Source organism: Eptesicus fuscus, chromosome 3 (genome assembly GCF_027574615.1).
Source record: "Eptesicus fuscus isolate TK198812 chromosome 3, DD_ASM_mEF_20220401, whole genome shotgun sequence".
NCBI lineage: Eukaryota > Metazoa > Chordata > Mammalia > Chiroptera > Vespertilionidae > Eptesicus > Eptesicus fuscus.
In genome coordinates, this window is record NC_072475.1 from 53,417,686 (window position 1) to 53,438,602 (window position 20,917).

The following is a 20,917-nucleotide window of genomic DNA, read 5'->3' on the forward strand; positions in this document are numbered from 1 at the left end:
TGTACTCTTTTAGATCTTGGGTAAATTGCAATAAGGGGAATACATGTTAGACACTCTACCATAGTGTCTTCCAAAAATGTTTATGCCAACTGATTTTGTGGGGTAGATTTTAACAATTAGACTTTAAAACATGACACAGTAACCTGAGGCCATAAAGTAAAGACAGATACATTTTACTATGAAAGAACTGAAAATTTCTGTTAAGCAAAAATATCATATACAAAGTCGAGGCTTTTATCTTTTGGGAGAGAAAAACAAACTCTTATAATATTTATAATTAAAATTTAATTTAACATCTTTAAAACTAGAATGATGATAAGGTCTATGGAGGTAAGAATCAGTGTATCCTACCCTCACAGAATATTTAGTGCTACAGTCTTAGAACTGTCACATTGCCTGGTACATAAGAGCTTCTTGTAATTAAATAAATAAAATATAAATAACCCAATAGAAAAATAGGCAAAGAAAAGTTATATACAAACAAAAAATGGCCAACAAATATAGATAAAAATGTTCAAACTTTAAACTCAAAAATGCAAATTATGACTTGGGGTTGTAAACACACAATACAATATACAGATGATGTATCCCTGATGATGTACCCCAAGGGTATTACAGAATTGTACCCCTGAAGCCTATCTAATTTTATTAACCAATGTCACACCAAGAAATTCAATAATATTAAAAAATGTTTAATAAAAAATAAATAAAAACTGAACATTAAAAAAAAGGCAAATTAAAGCGAAAAATTCTCATGATCCGTAAGACTGACAAAATTTAACAAGTGTAAACTGGTTCAACTTTTTGAACGCTAATGTAACAATTCTCTTAAAATTTTTAATATATCCTTCCACCATCAATTCTACTACTAGGAATTTAACTTACAGAAACACCTGCTAATTATAAAGAAGTGATTTCATTGCACCATTGTTTATAGAAGAAAACAACTGGAAGCACCACAAGTGTCCATCAATCAAGAACTAAACTATGGGACTTCTATATAATAAAGCAATATAAAAGACAAATGTCAAGAAGAATGTCTAATTGTTTAAAGGGAAATCCATGAGTGGAAGGGAAAAACACCATCCTAGAAAGGATAATGGACAGCAAGTGTGGGCTGGAGGTTGGGGGAGAATAAAGGAAGAGTGCATACCAGAAAGGCAGACTGACAGCTGTTCATCATCCACTGGAGATGCTTTGTGACTGTTCTTCCCACCTCCCACTTGATTTTCTAGTGTGACTCCACTGCACATCAGAGGAGCCTCCAGCGGACTTTTACAATAAGGGTGGTCCAGCAACTTAGAACTAAGAATGTTCTGCTTGAGAGATCCATCCTCATCCATCTGGTACGAGCTCTCTTTCTGAACAGTCTCTTCGGACATAGGCCCATCTACATTACTTACAGACTGATCTGCCCCAGACACTGACAATTTTACTGTGTCATCATTGACAGTACTTGTCCGATTTTCCTGACCAAGAGTCAGAGTTTCTCTTTCGGTTTCTGAGATAAACACGTTACTAGAATGATGGTCTGGTAAGGGGATGTCATGAATTAGCTCTGGAAACTCCCACTTAGGAGGGGAAGAGGGTGACTGGTCCCAGGTGTATGTGGCATTGCCATTCTGTTGGTCAGGGAATGCTTCAGCTAAACTAAGCTCCTTGCCCAAGAAAGGGCTTCCTTTAGTGCAGCCATCAGGCATATGAGAGTTCTTTCCCTTCATCACAGCACTGCTGTCCATATCTGGGAAGTGTGGCTGATGCCGACAAGAAGGGTCTTTAAGTTCTGGGGAAGGGAATGGGCTGCAATTGCCACCCTCACTGTTCTCCCTAAGGGTCTCCTGATGGTCCCCAGTGACCTTTACCCAGCTTTGCTGGGCTTTTTTTAGCTTGCAAACTTTGCTTTTTGTTCTGAAGTGCTGGGATCTGAGAATCCTGTACCGAAATCTAATCATGGATAATTTCTCATACATCATAAGAGGAGATACTTTTATTCTTCTATGTTGGTTAAGTTGGAACTTTTTTGGAGTCAGAGGTCCCCTATTCCTGTGGTGCTCCAGTCCTCGGTAGCAGCCATAACAAAAGCGCTTTCTCTTATGGTTGCTCAAGGTGACCACAACTGTGCCACTCTCACCTGAACTTTGGCTCTCCCCATTGAACTTCATGGGCAAGTCAGAAGCTTGCAGCTCTGTCCTAGGTCTGTGACCAATAGCCTGATCTAAAACACTATTTGCTGGTAAGTCAGCAACTGCCTGCAAGAGATTTTTCTCTCCGTGGTCCTCATGGTCACAGTTCTTTGCTGACAGCAACTTCTCTGCTTGGAGTTTCAGGAGGGTCCTTGAGGAGGAAACTAAATGTTTAGTGCTGTTTCTTTTCACTTTAGAGGACAGAGTACTAACATTTTCAGCAGCCACATTCGACTTTGTCTTAGCAAAAAGGGGTTCATCCTGGATCCAAGTTTGCTGGATTTGAAGGGCCTTCTTTCTGCACTGGAAATGCCTCAACTGCCTGCTCCAAGTAACTGGCCTTCCCAACTTTGCTTTCAGAATGCACAAGTGCTGGTGAAAGTAGAACTTCTTAAAACCTCCAAACCCAGTATTCCATTTCTCAGAAAAGGCTAAGTGGATTCCTTTCCTCCATAGAATTTTCCTCTGTTTTTTCATCTTTCTGATGCATAATGAGATCTGGATGTAGCTGTAAAGAAGAAAAAGAAAAGTTACATTTCTACTCTAAAAATTAGGTCATAAAGAGCCCTGGCTGGGTAGCTTGGTTGGTTAGAGCATCATCCAGATACACTAAGGCTGCAGGTTCGATCCCTAGTCAGGACACATACAAAATCAGTCAAAATAGGTGGAATAACAAATTGATGATTCTCTGTTTTTCCCTTCCTCTCTCTCTCTCTGAAAAAATTAATAAAAAAAATTTAGGTCAAGCCTGGCCAGTATGGCTTGGTTGGGTGTCATCCTGTGCACTGAAAGGTTGCCAGTTCAATTCCAGGTCATGGAACATGCCCAGGTTGTGAGCTTGATCCCAGGTAGGGAGCATGCAGGAGGCAGTTGATTGATGCGCCACTCTCACATCAATGTTTTGCTCTCTCTACCTCTTCCTTCCTCTCTCTAAAAAACTGTAAAAAAGTCTTTAAGTAAATATAGATTATAGAGATATATTCACAGAAATATAAATTAGAAAAATGAATAAAGAGAGCACATAAAGTTCAACTTAGACTATCAGACATAATGAAATCCTACATGATCAAGGAATTCCCCACAGTGAAAGTTGAGGAGAAAGTCATGTGTACTCTAACATGACCCTGTTTGCTATACCTGCCCACAATAAAATAAGTTTTAAGAATCATTTCCCAATATGGAGGGACTAAATACATGTTTACCTCAGTTCCCTCCCTAAATCCCATTAAGATGACAACATGGGTTTTAAAACGGCAAAAACACTCAAGGACAAAGAATATGAAAAAGGAGCTGAGAGCAATACTATTTTTGAAAGAAGAAAGCAGATGAATGAGTATTAAGACTTAGAAGGCCAAAAGAGCAGAAATTAAGCCAGCAGTAGCGGAAGCCAAGAGGCAAGCTACAAGACCTCAGAAAGGCTTAAGAATTGAAAGCAATAATACCTAACAGGGTATGAGGGGAGTGGAAAAATGAAGAACTGGTTCAAAGTCTGAATAAAAAACAAACCCTAAGATTCCTTCTCCTACCCTGGCAGATAACCAAAGTTTTACTTTCTGGGGAGTCAATTAAATTGAGGTCCACAAAATTGAGGGTTTACTGTACAGTAAATCTAAACTGAAATAAATACAAACAATAATAAATGAACCTGACTGTATTACAAATAATCAACATAACCAGAATGAAAGGAGTAGACCAGAAAAGAATTAGCCAAAGTAAATTTGGAAAACATTATTTTAACTGTGTAAGATGAGAAACAAAAGAACTATACAAATACTATACTTTAGTTATTGAATTTTTAACAGAGGGATGAAATTCTGAAATTGCTTTGTCTTTATTCTAAAACTAGTGACCCAGTGCACGAAATTCATGCACATTAAAAGGGGATTAATTAAAGGAAATAATTTAATAATGCTATTTGCCCTTTCTCTATAATAGAAGTGTCAGAGATGAAAGAAAATTAGTAAAATGTATATGAAAACCTTCCTCCTGTCAGAGTCTGGGGCTCACCACGGGACCCAGAGTCAAGTCCCCGCCCACCCACATGCACCTCAAAATCGCGTGAGACCCAGACCCGGCCAGCCCCCCTGCATTGGGCTAGATCCAGACCTGGCCAGTCCCACCCTTGTCAAGCCCTGCCGGGCAGGGGGCATAGCCTCAGATCCCCTGACCTGCTGCTGGGGCAGGGGGTGCAGCCTGAGGTCCCCTGTCAAGCCCCACCAGGCTGGGGGTGCAGTCTGAGGTCCCTCGGCCTGGTGCTGGGTGGGGGGCGCGGCCTGAAGTCCCCTATCAAGCCCCACCTGGTGGGGGGCATGGTCTGAGGTCCCCCGGCTTGGCGCTGAGATGGGGGGAGCAGCCTGAGGTCCCCTAGTCCAGCATCAGGACGGGAAGCGCACCTTGAGGTCCCTCGTCAAGCCCCGCCAGGCAGGGGGTGTGGCCTCAGGTCTCCTGGCCTGGCACTGGGGCGGGGGGTTTGGCCTGAGGTCCCCCAGCCTGACACCAGGGTGGAGGGCACGGCCTGAGGTCCCCTGTCAAGCCCTGCTGGGTGGGGAACGAAGCCTGAGGTCCCCTGTTAAGCCCCACGGGGGCAGAGGGGAGGGCCGGAGGAGGGCGTAGCCTTAGGTCCCTGCTGATTGCTTAAGGCTCCTTATGGGAACTTGGCCTTAGCTGTGGGTGCAGCCATCTTTGTGATGGAGTGATGGTCAATTTGCATATTCCCTCTTTATTATACAGGATTAATCAAATAAGTACATATGTTGTGGGTAACTAGAGCTAGGTTTCACACTGTAGGTGAAGTTACAAGTAATGGGAGAGACAAAGTGAGACAACTTTGAATCCGTAGTGACAGACAGAAACCAGAGGTATTTGTATGAACTGATGGTGATACACACAAACACACACACACACACACACACACACACAGAAATCTAAAAGTGTGCACACACATACTGGTAAATTTATTTCCTAGCTCTGTCCACTTAGAGTCTAGAAGCAATAGCATCCCAGTAGCAATGCGCACCTCTAGCACCCAGATCTTGGTTTCTAAATATTACTCTACACTTAAATGGCTGATTCCAGAGCTGGGGCAGAGAAAGTATAAGATAAACCTGGAATATTATTGTAGTGCCAGAAAGTATGCAAGTGCTCAAAAATTTATGAGACATGTCAAAAGGACACAGGAGCCAACTTTAAGAGACTCACCACGGCCAAAAAACACACACTGAGCAAATGAATATAAAATGATAGTAATGGGGCCTCTCCAGTGTGACTCAATGGTTGAGCATTGACCTATGAACCAAGAGGTCCCAGTTTGATTCCCGGTTGGGGCGCATGCCCAGGTTGCAAGCTCGATCCCCAGACTGGTGCAAGAGGCAGCCAATCAATGATTCTCTTTCATCATTGATGTTTCTAACTCTCTTTCTCCCTCTCTCTCTATCTCTGAAATCAATAAATATCTATATCTATAAAAGCCTAAGCGACCGTCCAACCAGTAGCTATGACATGCAATGACCACCAGGGGGCAGACGCTTTGACCGGTAGCTATGATGCACACTGACCACCAGGGGGCAGACACTCAATGCAGGAGCTGCTGAGCTGTGGTGACTTGGCAGTTGCAGTTCTCAGGTGATGCAGTGGGAACTAGAGAGGAGGGACCCCGATTCTGGGGTGCGTCACCCAAGAACCGCCCTCGCGCCATCCAGGACCCCTCAGGTGATGTCAGAGAACTGGTTTTGGCCCGATCCCTGCAGGCCATCCAAGGGACCCCACCAGTGCACAAATCTGTGCACCGGGCCTCTAGTGCATGCGTGTGTGTGTGTGTGTGTGTGTGTGTACACACACACACACACACACACACACACACAGTAGAGGCCTGGTGCACGAAATTCGTGCACGGAGGGGGGTTGTCCCTCAGCCCAGCCTGCACCCTCTCCAATCTGGGACATCCCTCTCACAATCCAACTGCTAGCTCCCAACTGCTCGTCTGCCTGCCTTCCTAATTGCCCCTAACCACTTCTGCCTGCCAGCCTGATCACCCCCTAACCACGCCCCTGCCAGCCTGATTGATGCCTAACTGCTCCCCTGCCAGCCTGGGTCCCCCCCAATTGCCCTTCCCTGCAGGCCTGGTTGCCCCCAACTTCCCTCCTCTGCCGGCCTGGTCACCCCTAACTGCCCTCCCCTGCAGGCTTGATCGCCCCCAACTGCCCTACCTTGCAGGCCTGGTCCCTCCCAACTGCCCTCCCCTGCTGGCCATCTTGTGGAGGCCATCTTGTGTCCAGATGGGGGCAGCCATCTTTGACCACATGGGGGCAGCCATCTTTGACCACATGGGGGCATCCATCTTGTGTGTTGGAGTGATGGTCAATTTGCATATTACTCCTTTATTAGATAGATTAGAGGCCTGGTGCACAGGTGGGGGCCGGCTGGTTTGCCCTGAAGGGTGTTCCGGATCAGGGTGGGGGTTCCCTTGGGGCGTGGGGTGGCCTGGGCAAGAGGCCTGTGGTGGTTTGCAGGCCGGCCACAACCCCCGGTGACCCAAATGGAGGCCCTGGTATCTGGGATTTATTTATCTTCTATAATTGAAACTTTGTTGCCTTGAGCGGAGGCCAGGGCCGGCCAGGGTGGGCGGGAAGCTTAGCTTCCTCCATTGCCAGGGGCAACCCAAGCCTCCTGCTCTCTCTAGCTCCGTGGCTGCCGCCATTTTTGTTGAGATTTATTTATCTTCTATAATTGAAACTTTGTAGCCTTGAGTGGAGGCCAGGGCCAGCCAGGGAGGGCAGGAAGCTTGGCTTCCTCCATCACTGGGGGCAATCCAAGCCTCCTGCTTGCTCCAGCTCTGTGGCTGCCGCCATATTTGTCTGGTTAATTTGCATACTCACTCCTGACTGGCTGGTGGGTGTGGCTTGTGGGCATAGCGGGGGTATAGTCAATTTGCATGTTTCTCTTTTATTAGATAGGATTTTAAATGATAGTTATGGATTGTAACCCATGAATAAATATCCTGAGTCTACAGTGATATAACTGACTAAATAAACAGGGAAAAGGGACAGCTCTTCCTTACATATTAATTTCAAATTAATCCTATCTAATAAAAGAGTAATATTCAAATTGACCATCACTCCAACCCACAAGATGGATGCCCCCACGTGGACACAAGATGGCCACCCCCATGTGGACACCAGATGGCCACTACAAGATGGCCAGCAGGGGAGGGCAGTTGGGAGGAACCAGGCCTGCAAGGTAGGGCAGTTGGGGGCTATCAAGCCTGCAGGAGAGGGCAGTTAGGGGTGACAAGGCCGGCAAAGGAGGGAAGTTGGGGGTGACTGGGCCTGCAGGGAAGGGCAGTTTAGGGGGAACCAGGCCTGTAGGGGAGGGCAGTTAGGGATGACCAGGCCTGCAGGGGGAGGGCAGTTAGGGGCAAACAGGCTGGCAGGGGAGCAGTTAGGCATCAATCAGGTTGGCAGGGGAGTAGTTAGGGAGTCATCAGGCTGGCAGGCAGAAGCGGTTAGGGGCAATCAGGAAGGCAGGCAGGCGAGCAGTTGGGAGCCAGCAGTCCTGGATTGTGAGAGGGATTTCCAACTGCCCATTTAGGGCAGTCGGACATCCCTTAAGGCAGTGATGGGCAACCTTTTGAGCTTGGTGTGTCAAACTTTAACAAAAAACTGAGCATAACTCGGGTAGTGTGTCACTTTGAGGAAAAAACATTATTTCACAAATGTTTCATCCTCAGGAGCAGCAAATGTTTTATCCTCGGCATGCGGCTGCCTTAGCGGCCGTGTGTCATCAGAAATGGCTACACGTGTCAGTGCTGACACGCGTGTCATAGGTTCGCCATCACTGCCTTAACGCTTTGCACTCTCTTGCTTTTTTCTCGATTCCTTTATTCTACTTGGGATTTAAATTTTTAAATACCCCAGATTTTACAAAGCGCGGCAGTAGAATAAAAAACTGGAGTTTCTTTTCATACAAACTTATTTATTTGGATTTTTTTATATTTCAAATTATTGATACATTCAAAGAGTATAAAAAGAGCTGCTACCGATGCTAACCGTGTCGAGTCACACTTGACATCCGAGTGCAAAAGGTTAAGGGGTCCCAGAATGGAGAGGGTGCAGGTTGGGCTGAGGGACACCCTCCCGCCCCGCGCACGAATTTTGTGCACCGGGCCTCTAGTAAATATTGAAAAAGTGATGGAAATAGAAAATTACCATTTGTAACTCCTCTCAGAAATAACTGAGTCAAGCAAGAATCATCAATGGAAGTTAAAATTAGAGGACAAATGTGCAATGAAAAACAAACTATTTATATATTCTCAAAGTATCTCCCTCAAGATAGTTAAAATTAAAGCTATTTATATAGTCTCAAAGTATCTCCCACAAGATAGTTAAAATTACAAAGGGAAAAATTGTGACTTTTAATGGAAAAACCTGGCCTTAATCAGGCAACAATCAATGTTAACACCACTAGCAAGGAGACATATGGACATCATGTGCCTCCTAATGTGGCACAATGTCCCTTATGTGGTATTATTGTCAAAAATATATAACCTTCCCAGACGCGGTGGCTCATTGGTTGAGCATTAACCTATGAATCAGGAGGTCACGGTTCAAGTCTAGGTCAGGGCACTTGCAGGGGTTTCAGGCTCAATCCCCAGAAGGGGGTGTGCAGGAGGCAACCGATCAATATATATTTTTTTAAATATATTTTATTGATTTTTCACAGAGAGAAAGGGAGAGAGATAGAGAGCTAGAAACATCGATGAGAGAGATACATCGACCAGCTGCCTCCTGCACACCCCCCACCGGGGATGTGCCCGCAACCAATGTACATGCCCTTGACCGGAATCGAACCTGGGACCTTTCAGTCCGCAGACCAACGCTCTATCCACTGAGCCAAACCGGTTTCGGCGGCAACCGATCAATATTGATGTGTGTCTCATCAATATTGCTCTCTCTAAAAAATCAATAAGAACATATTAAAAAAAATACACACACACACACACACACACACACACACATCACCTGAATTTAATCATAAGGAGAAACAACAAACCCACACTGAGGGTCACTATAGGATTATCTGGTCAATATACTTCAAATGTGTCAATCAAGATCCTGAAAGAAAAGCAAACTGAGGAACTGTATCAGATTAAAGGACTTAAAACTAAGGAGAAAGGACAACTAATGCAACATGAAATCCTGGATTGGGTCCTAGCTCAGAAAGGGAAATTGGTGGGACAACTGACAAAATCTGAGTAAGACTTACACATCAGCTAACAGTATTATCTTAATGTTAATTTCCCAGTTTTGATAATATACTATAGTTGCATAATACAACAATGGGGGAAAGGGGAGTGAAGAGTATATAAATTTTTAATATTTTTGTAAAATTTAAGTTATTTCAAAGTAAAAAGTTACATTTTTTTCCCCTTAAACATTTAAATTTTTGAAGAACTCTAAGTAGCACAAAATGACTGAAAATAATGGAGGAAGATAAGAAAATGAAAGGATCAGGCCAGGAGGTTAAATATCCACATAAAAGTTTCAGAAAGTAAACTAAGAAAGTACAGGAGAAGGGAGGTGTCAAATACATAACTCAATAAAATTCTCAGAATTAAAGGGCTTGATTTTTTACATGGAAAGAACCCATCAATGAATGAAAACAGACCAATCCCAGAACACTGGGGTCAAAAACAACCCTCTACAAGTTTGGGGAGGGGGTGAGGTAAATAAAAATCCTATATAATAAAAGCCAAATATGCAAGTCGACCGAACGGTGGAACAACAGGTTGCTATGACGTGCACTGACCACCAGGGGACAGACACTCAATGCAGGAGCTGCCCCAGCCCACAGGCCCCAGGCCAGCCAAGGCAGGTGCCAGCGGGGGCCCCCCAATCGCCCTGCAGATCGGCCCTCATTGCCGGCCAGGCCTAGGGACCCTACCCATGCACAAATTTCATGCACCGGACCACTAGTGTGTGTGTGTGTGTGTGTGTATGTGTATATGTACATATGTATATACACACACACACACACACAGATATATATATATATACACATATATAGTACATATACTAAATATATAAAACATAAATATACAACACATAAATGTATATTTTAAAAATCAGGAATAATAATGGCAATGGGCCCTAACTGGTTTGGCTCAGTGGATAGAGCATCGACCTGCGGACTGAAGGGTCCCAGGCTCGATTCCGGTCAAGGGCATGTACCTTGGTTGCGGGCACATCCCCGGTGAGGGGTGTGCAGGAGGCAGCTGATCGATGTTTCTCTCTCATAGATGTTTCCAACTCTCTTCCTTCTCCCTTCCTCTCTGTGAAAATCAATAAAATATATTTATTAAAAAAAAAAAAAGAATGGCAATGGACTTAATAGCAAGATTGAAAATTAGAAGAAAATGTAGTAATGTTTTCAAAGTTCAGAGGGAAAATTATTTTGACCATAGAATTTTATACAGTCAAATAACTGACCAAAATTTTGGATAGATAAAAGGTTTTCAGAGATATGCTTTCAAAATATCCATGCATCCTTTTTCTCAGGGAGTCACAAGAGGAATAACTCTGACAAAATGAGGGAGTGAGTCAAAAAAGAAAATATAAGAACCAGGAAATGAGATCTGAAACAAGAGACAGGCAAGAGGAATACGAAAGAAAATGGTAAAGATCACAGAGTGACAACTGTGCCTTAGACCTAGAGAGCCACCAATCTAGAAGGAAGGGAACAGAAGGCTTTGGAAGAGATGACTTTAAAAATGTAAAACTGATAGAATTTCTAAAGTGTCTGAATGCAAAAATAGAGATATAGATAGACTACTAGAAGAGAGCGTAAAGATAAATTAGTAATAAGTACAGATAACACCAAACAAAAAAAGACAATTATTAATTTCAGGGACAACAAAAACTTGTATAAGAAAGGAAAAATAGTAATTGCACATCATAGTAAACTACGCAGCTTAGCTGTAACTACCATTTACATAATTGTAATAATGTAAACACTGATCTAACCCAATGGTTCTCTACCAGATACCCTATACCACACGCCGATCCAACATTTGGAAATATGTGGGAAATTCATGGTTGTGGGTAATTCAGGTTGTTATTGATATTTAATGCCCGGAGTCCAGGAATGCTAAATAACATGTAATGGACAAGATAATGAAGAACTGTCTCATCCAAAATGACAGAAACTGGATTCTAGCCAAAATTATGATATCACTATACTGGGAGGATGGGTGAGAGAATAAATAAGAAGTGTACATGTATATATAGAAGTGAGGAGAAGAAGAGAACTAAATCTTCATTTATTTTCCATAGTCAATATATAAAGCCTAAAAAGAGGAAATCAAAAGTAACATTATAAATAGGTAATTAAAAAAAAAGGTAATTCAGAGATCTGCTGTTTATAGCAAAAAATATCTTACAGACTTGAAAAAGGCTGCCTTTGGTGAGTGGGTAATGGTGGAAAGGGGCAGGACCCTGCAAACTAAGTCGGGAAAGAAGGCTAGATGTTTCTGCCTGTACCCCACCCTCAGCTGTGCATCCACCAAATCCAAAGATTGTTTTACCCTCTCCATCCAGATACTAAATCTCTAGTTACCAAGTATGGGACAAAAAGGTCATATCTATCTGAAAGTATTTTTCTTAAACAGACTGTCACACAATTGCTTATATTTTTTGCCCCACCTTCACCTTTACAGTACATGACACCACTAATCTTGGAAATTTTTAAAGGCCGTGAAACAAAAATATGACTACATGTTGGCTTTCTCAAGTCTGCTAATCCATTCTGCTATTCTGCTTTCCAGCTTCCAGAATTTTGTTATTCTCACTGTTCCTATTCTTTGTCATTTGGGTTCTAAAAAACCCACATACTTCTCTACCGTTTTAATGGACTTCTCAGGCTGAAGTGGAATTAAATGTGTATTATCATTCCAACATCTTTACAACATATTGTTGAATGAAAATAAACCAAACCCCAAGTTGTTATGAGCCTACTGTGATGAAAGAAAAAAATGTAAGTATATTTGAATATTTATAGGAGACAAATGTCTGAAAGAATATACACCAAACCATTATAGTTTACATCCACAGTTCTTAAACTGTGTGCCAAGGCACCCTGAGATTCTGCAGTCAACTTACGGTAATGTTATAAGATACTAGAGGCCCAGCGCATGAAATCATGTGCGGGTAGGGTCCCTAGGCCTAGCCTGTGATCAGGGCCATCTTCCGCCTGCTCGCCAGTCCCCAGTCCCACCCTGCCACCACCCACCCCGGCTCCCCGTGGTTCCCTGTTCACCATCCTGCTACTGGGGTCTGCGGGCCAGGGGGAGGGACCAAGAGGTTGGCTGTTCTGCCTGCTCACCAGTCCCCAGTCCCGCCCCGCCGCCACCCACCCCGGTTCCCCATTTGCCATCCGTCGATGGGAGCCTGCAGGCTGGGGGGCAGGGGAGGCGGGGAAGGGACCGATAGGTGGTCAATGCACCTCATAGCGACTGGTCAAGCAGTCGCTCTGGTCCTTATGCCATTATGGTCGCTGGGCTTTTATTATATAGGATTCCAAATTAAAGGGGAAAACTGATATTCTTTATCTGTCAAGCACCTCACAAACTACCAGTTCAGGATAGTTCAGTTTCAAATTAAATCAAGCTATATTCTTTTTAAAGGAGAGAGGTGTACATGTTTAAATGTTGATGAAGTACTTTACTATGGATAGAGGTGGCAGACTTAACAGACAGATATATTTTACTTTCACTTCCTTCTAAAACCCCATTAATATGAGAATAAAGAATTTCTTAGCCGTGGCTGGGTAGCTCAGTTGGTTAAAGTGTCATCTGATACATCAAGATTGTGGATCCGATTTCCTGTCAGGGTACATAGAAGCAACCAATGAATGCATAAATAAAGTGAACAACAAATTGATGTTTCTCTCTCTCGCTCCCTTCTTCTGTCTCTCTAAAATCAATGAAATTTTTAAAAAATGTATTAAACTACTTTTTAAAAGATATAATTTACATATAGTGAAATGAACAGATCTTAAGGGCTTGTTTTGTTATTTATTTGTGTTTATTTAAAAATATGCACACAAAATGGAAGAGAGGACAACAGAACCTTTTGGAAGTTGGACTGTTGATTTAAAGATCTAAGACAGTTAAATATCAAGCTTACAATGAGGAAAACAATCCAATTTATATACAACAATGCCTCAAACCAGGTCAGGAATTGGCAGCAGCATGTTCTATAAGAGGGGGTTGGTAAATATGGTGTTAAAAACAAGAGGACTGGTCAAATCACTTAGATACCCTCCTTCTTTCCTCAAAACCAGCCTACTGCCCCTTCACCATCTTTGCAGAAGCTTGGAGCATTATTTTCTAGGCTAGAACAGCACTGTGCAATAAAATTTTGCACTGACAAAACTATCCTACATCTGCCTTGTCTAATATGGTAGCCTCTGAACACATGGTTATTAACCACTGAAAATGTGTCTAGTGCCACCGAGGAACTAAATCTTTAATTTTATTTAATTTCAATTATTTAAGTTGCTACATGTGGCTTGCGGCTATTAGACAATGCAGCTCTAGAGGGTAAAACAAAAGATTCCTGGACTGGAAAACATCTAGTACAGTTGAGAATGAGGGTATCCTATTAAAAATAGTTGAGTTTAAAGGAACCTAAGTGAGGGCTTACATACTGAATGCTAAGGCTTCTGCCCTTATCCCCAATTTAGCTACCAGACTGCTGGGAGCCCAGTTTATAAGCTCTAAGCCGGAGATTTGAAGATTCTTCTTTGGAAAACCTAACCAGCTCAAGAAATAAGACAACAATACTGCTACGGAAGGTTCTCTAATAAAGACTCTAGCAACTGCACCCTAAGACTGACAAATCCCAAGCTTGCACTCAGAGCACATGTAATTAAAATTAATAGCAACCTCCCCATGAGGTCCCTTTACATTTCTGCACCTGTATTCTCAGCCATGTTTTATGTGTTCATGTTCACCAAATATCAACATTCCTTGAAAGATAACACACAAGGAAAACAGAAGTGAGCTTTCAACTCTTATTAGGTACTCACTGAACCTAAGACAGCCCAAATTCTGAATAATCTTTAAGGGGCCCAATATTTGGGTAGAAATTTTTTTTAAACTTTTTAAAAAAAAAATATTTTTATTGATTTTTAGAGAGGAAGGGAGAGGGATAGAGAGATAGAAACATCAATGATGAGAGAGAATCATTGATAGGCTGCCTACTGCACGCCCCCTACTGGGGATGTGCCCTTGACCAGAATCAAACCTGGGACCCTTCAGTGCGGAGTCTGACGCTCTTCTCCACTGAGCCAAACCAGCTAAGGCTGGGTAGAAATTTTAAGGGCAGCTACTGGAAAGGTTAACTGAAGCATTACTATGAAAAATTATTTTCTTTTAGAGGTAAAAAGACAGTAATGAGAATAGTTGTTGTGTAGTAAATAAACAGGAGTGGGGTTACCCACCTCAGAAAAATGAGACAGAATAAATGGTTTGCAGTAGGAAACAAGATTAAAAACAAAACAAATATTTCCCACTAGAGGCCCGGTGCATGAAATTCATGCACGGGGGGTGGGGAAGGAGTGTCCCACAGCCCAGCCTGCACCCTCTCCAATCTGGGACCCCTCAAGGGATGTCCGACTGCCTGTTTAGGCCCAATCCCGGTGACATCGGGCCTAAGTAGGCAGTCGGACATCCCTCTCACAATCCAAGACTGCTGGATCCCAACCGCTTGCCTGCCTGCCTGCCTGATTGCACCTAACTGCTTCTGCCTGCCAGCCTGATCACCCCCTAAGTACCCCCCTGCCAGCCTGATCGACGCCTAACTGTTCCCCTGCCAGCCTGATTGCCCCTAACTGCCCTCCCCTGCAAGCCTGGTCGCCCCCAACTGCCCTCCCCTGCTGGCCCAGTCACCCCTAACTGCCCTCCCTTGCCAGCCTTGTTGCCCCTAACTGCCTCCCTTGCCAGCCTTGTTGCTCCTAACTGCCCTCCCCTGCTGGCCTGGTCCCCCCCAACTGCCCTCCCCTGCAGGCCTGGTCCCACCCAACTGCCCTCCCCTGCTGGCCATCTTGTGTCCACATGAGGACGGCCATCTTTTACCAAGTGGGGGTGGCCATCTTGTGTGTTGGAGTGATGGTCAATTTGCATATTACCTCTTTATTAGATAGGATTGGCACTAGAGGGTATGAATAAATCATAAAAAAGATCAAGCCTGAGAATTGGAGACTTGTACATTTATGGTACTTACAGATGATACTTTCTTCACATTCAGCCACCAGATACAAAGTGGATTAAGTATCCAATTTCAGTCTCAAGTCCTTACAGACACAGAAGACTACTTCAAGGACCAGTGAAAAGTGGACTTCTAAACTCCACTTCTCACTGAAACTTCAAGTTGTTATATTAACCCTGCCTTTGTTTTTATGTTAACTCTTTAATATAAGGTATTTTAAATTCTTTAAAAAAAAATTTTCCCCTTCACCATTTATCCCCTCTGCCCTCTTCCACCTCCACTCACTTCTTCCCCACTTTAATATCAGTTTAGATTAAAATTGTGACCCTGGGTTCATATTTATCATTTATAAAATACCTCTACTTAAAAAGTTAGCTCTATCAGAATCTGAAATTCAACAATTTTTAAAACTTCAAAATTAAAATATTTCAAACTCACAAAAATAAAAAATTTAGAGACTCAGCAGCTTGGTTTTTCATGAGTCACACACCATATGTTTCTCTAGGTTATGAATTCATAGACTACCTGTTAACATGGCTTTTTAAAAAATGTTTTTATTAATTTTTAGAGAGAAGGGAGGGGGATAGAAAGATAGAAACATGGATGAGAGAGAAACATCATCGATCGGCTGCTTCTTGAATGCCCCCAACTGGGGATCAAGCCCGAAACCCAGGCATGTGCCCTGACTGGGAATCAAACCAGTGACCGCTTGGTTTGATGCTCAACCACTGAGCCACACTGACTGGGCTAACATGGCTTTTTTAATCAGCGAATTTAGAATGCCCTTTGTCATCTGGCTGTAGGAAGTTAATATGCTAAAAACTGGGTCATTTTTAGAAAGAAAATAATTCAGCATCTTCCTTTAGAGCAGGGGTGGGGAACCGTTTTTCTGCCAAGGGCTATTTGGATATTCATAACATCATTTGAGGGACATAAAAAATTATCAACTTAAAAAATTACTGTGCTATCTTTAGTCAAACATTTAACTAACTCACCGCTAATGCCTTCACAGGGCCAGACCAAATGATTTTGTGGGTTGTATTCGGCCTGCAGGCCCAATGTTCCCCACCTCTGCTTTAGAGGATTTGTGATATAGTGTTCATTTCTGACTTTACTACCAACACAGAATAGGAATTATGGGAGCAATGAGAAGGCTATCAAAGAATAATTTGAGGGTGAATATATTTTCCTGATGGCCTATTACCTTAATAATTCTTTAAATATTAACCATCCCCCTCCCCCCCAAAAAAAGTCATAAGCTTTTCACTATAACGGATAAGAAAAATACACATGAGGCACTGTTACCACCTCATCAGCTAATGCTTTCTTGACATCTATCAAAATTTTAAAATCAGTAGCACAGTACAATTTAACCAAGAAAAGAAAGTGACTAAAAATTCAAGGACAAGCTTAAAGAAAATAGTGAAAGCCTTTAGTTAAATCAGGTGTTTACAAGGCAATATAGAGCTCAATTCTCAAACTGAGTTCCTCTTAGGAAGCTGGCTAGTGACACAAAGTTAAGTGGTCATGCATACCAGAATGGGGGGAGGGAGGGAGTCTGCATATAGTGCATTGGGTTTACGATCGATAAGCCAATACAACAGCAAAATATTCATAAATTGAAATTTTTCCATGGTTTATGAAGGCTGGCACAAAAACCTATTAAAAATTTGATTCAAATTATCCTTCCAACAAGTAAACCTAAACATTTAGTAAGAAATTTTACTGTAAAATTTACTTTCATCAAAGAGTATTAAGGAATCTAACTGCACAGAAAGCTATAAAAACTAAATTACACATACTGACTTAAATAACTTGTTTTTAAGTTCTGGGCTCAAGGCACTATAAAACCTGAAATAGTACTATTGATTCAAGTGAGATCATTTGTTAAGCAAAGGAAGAGAAAGAGAAAAATATTAAGAAGGCAACAAATTATTTGGGCATGACACTCATCTTTGAGTCTGTTTATAAACTAAAGTGTGAAACCTGATCTACATCTGTGTTTTCAAACCTTGAGTCACCTGAGAAGCTTTTTAAAAACTACGAATGCCCAGGTTCCTCTTCAGATCCACTGAAGTAGCAGTGTCCAGGCATCTGGGGTTTGGTTTTAATTCCCGACTGTCTCTGATGTCCAGCCAGGTTTTGGAACCACTGGATTGATGACCCTCAATGTCCACTTCTTATCCATGTCTTAAAGTTCCAAACTGACAATTCTGTCAAAAGCACTGAAGACAGCACTTGGTTACATACTGCACAGCAGCCATCATCACATCCCACCAGGAAAAGAAAGCGTTCTTAATTTGTCTGAGCAAGCAAGTATAAGAACAGGGACTACTCACTCAAGTCACTGACTGGATCTCCCATCCCTCCTCCCAAATGCTTCTCTAACTTAGGGCCTATTAAATTTCACAGTAGTGGATGTTCTTCTCCCCAATACAGGCAAGGGCATCTCCCCAGACTGACTTAGAACTGTAATGCCCAGGCACTCAAAGGATTCAAATTCCTGTATTTATTACCTGCAACATTTTCAATTAACATGAAATGTTTTAGGGGGCAGAGTGAGGGATCCTCTGAAATACGGGCAAAGAATTCCTCCGAAATGAAACCCCTTCCAGTTTCCTCCTAGAAAGAGCCCAGTGGGCAGTGAGTGAGGGGCAAAAGTGGTTTGGGTCATTCTTCGTATACTAATAATGTTTCATGAATAAGCATGAGGCATCTGGGTGACTAGGGGACTCTTGACTTCTTCCTAATGCTGGCCAACCCAAAGCAGGTTCTAACGATACAAGACCCTAGTATCTCCTCTGGCACCCCTCTTCATCCTAAGCTTAGTTATTGTGGATAAAAGGCATAGTTAGGAACCTACCTTTATGTCCCGGATATTCTTAAACCGAGTTTAACCAGATTCCCCAAACATTTCATTATGAATTTAACGCTCTCCTTTCTTCATTTCGTTTAATTCTCACTACGAATTTATACAGGCGTAAGAAAGCTCCACTTCCCATGCAGTCAAAAAGGCCGAAGTGTCTAGCACGAGATTAAAACCACTACCCAACGGCAGCCTGGGATTTCAACCCAGCTCTTCTGACTCTAAATCGAAAACGCCTCTCACATCCTCTTCCGCATCCCTCCCCTCCGCACGGCGTGGCCGTGCAGCGGCACTGGGGTTGCTCTTGCCCAGCAAAGGCAGACTAGAAAACCCCGTTCCCACCGCCCTAGCATTCAATGGTGCCATGCACGTTCACTGCAACAGGGTCCCAGGAATGTGTGTGTAGGGGGGGGGGGGGGGGGGGACACGGACGCAAAGGCAGGAAAGAAGACCTGTCGGAATAAATAAAAACCCTTGACTTTCAAGACGGCAGGGGCTGGAGGTCCTCTAACAGCAATTCTCTCCCTCAAGGCTTTCCCTACCTTCATGAGGGGCTGCCGGGGGCGCTAGCTTTTTCTGCTTCTGCGTCCAACAGCTCCAACTGGAGAGAAACAGAGGACAGCGGTCCCTGGGGACGAGCTCCCCCGCCCCGCCCCGAGAAAGGTACAGCGGCGGCCCCAGGAGATCCGCTGCCTCCGTGGCGGACGTGGGAGGAGGGCAGCGCTGAGGCCTCCAGGCCGGGGTGCTGAGCTGGCGCGCACTGGCGCGGGAACGGCCAGGGGGCTGTCATTCGGCCGAACTGACACCCCGGCTCCCGCTTACCTGCGTCCCTCGCGGTCCTCACCGGGCCCGCCGCGGGCCCAGACACTGCGGCAGCTCGCTCTGCGGCCCCGCCCTCGTCAGCACCGGGGTCAGCCCGTCAGCGAGGGGTCCGGCCTGTTCCCAGCGCCCACGGCCGCTGAGCTTCCCTCGGAACCGCTGCTGGTGCCGGCGCTCACTTTCATCGTCACCTCCTTCCTTGCCCTTCCGCCTCGCCTCGGCGCCGCCTGCGCAGCGAGCGGTGGGGGCGGTGACGCCGGCGCGGGGGGCGTGGCTCCGCCTCCCTCCGCTTCCGGCGGCGTGCGCGCCCCTACCCGGGGACGCTCGGCGGCAGCGCGGCGCCCCCACGGCCCGCCCCGCCCCGGCGCCCCGCCCGGCGCCCCCTTCCGAGAGCGGGAGGACTTGTAGAAACTGAGATTTGGAAATTGCAGGGGCTCTACAAAGCGGGGTTAAGACTTCTGTTCAGCCCCCTCTGAGATTTTACCGTAAAAGGGCGAGGGCCGACCGCCACTACTCTGTGGTCCCTCCCTCCACTAATCCCTTTTGCTAAACTCAAGACATTCCTGCTCCCAGGCTTTTCTTCTCTGGTTCTCCCATGGCACGGCCTCTCCTCAACTGGGAACAATGTCACTGGAGGACAGAGCCCGGATGTATTCACTGCAGTAGCCCCCGCACCAAAGAGTGACTGAGCTACAAGTGCTGTCTGTGCTAAGTCAATCTGTTGCTCTTTCAGATGAGAAAGTGACATCAGCCTCATATGTAGAAGCACTATTCATTGAACGTCCCCCCGCCCCCAACTATAAGAGAAAAATCCTGTCTAATAAAGAGGGAATATGCTAATGGATCCTCACGCTGTCACAAAGATGGCGGCGCCCACAGCCAATAAGGAGGGAATATGCTCATTGACTGCCATGCCCTCAAAGATGGTGGTGCCCACAGCCACAAGATGGTGGCACCCAGTCCCCTCAGCCCCGCCGGGGCGGCAGGCAGGCCCAGCCGCTCTGTGCACCTGCCTCCGGAGTCCCCCAGTCCCCTCAGCCCCCAAGCCGCCCAGGGCTGGCCTGAGGCGCAGGCAAGCCTCGGATGGCAGCTGCCCAGCCGACGCCCGAGGTGCAGGCAAGCCTCAGATGGCAACTGCCCAGCCACCCAGGGCCGCCCGAGGCTCAGGTAACCAGGGCCAGCCGAGGCTTGCACTGCCGGCAGTGGCAGCAGCAGAGGTGTGAAGGGACGTCGCCTTCCCCTGATTGCCGGGTTGCCTCCTGCCCCTGAGGGCTCCTGGACTGTGAGAGGGGGCAGGCCGGGTTGAGGGACCCCCCGCTCCAGTGCATGAATTTTCATGCACCGGGCCTCTAGTTTATTTAGAAAGTCAGAGGTAGCCGCACGGTTGGTGTGGCTCAGTGGTTGAATGTTGACCTATGAACCAGGTCACCGTTGATTCCCCATCAGGGCACAAGCTTGGTCCCCTGTAGGGGGAGTGCAAGAGGCAGCCAATCAGTGATTCTCATTGATGTATCATCTCTCTCTGAAATCAGTATCTATATATCTACATATAGATATATATCTGTACATAGATATATATCAATATTTGTAAAGGCAGCGGTAGAATTGAGCTGTAGAAGAAATGGGCTCAGGAAACAAAGCACAGAGGCAAAAGAAGGGGCCAAAGGTAACGGGATGGGAAAGGCGCTGGCCTGCTCCCCAGAGGAAGAGAGCTCATTGAACATTTTTTTAATCCTCATGCCGGGATATGTTTGTATTGATTTAAAAGAGATTGGAAGGGAAGGGGA

The 20,917-nt window shown here is 44.7% G+C and overlaps 1 protein-coding gene across 2 annotated transcripts in view; it reads right to left on the reverse strand.

The window, feature by feature from the left end:
* Nucleotides 1-19,315, reverse strand: part of SENP5 (SUMO specific peptidase 5) — a 54,025-nt gene extending 34,710 nt beyond the window's left edge. For both annotated transcript variants that reach the window (XM_028137661.2, XM_054713861.1), the window contains exons 1-2: nucleotides 19,134-19,315; nucleotides 1,154-2,691 (exon numbers count right to left, since the gene is read on the reverse strand). In XM_028137661.2, the coding sequence (XP_027993462.2) occupies nucleotides 1,154-2,660 (1,507 nt within the window). In that variant the 5' untranslated portion in view covers nucleotides 2,661-2,691; nucleotides 19,134-19,315. The remainder of the gene's footprint in view (nucleotides 1-1,153; nucleotides 2,692-19,133) is intronic.
* Between the last annotated feature and the right edge of the window lie 1,602 nt (nucleotides 19,316-20,917).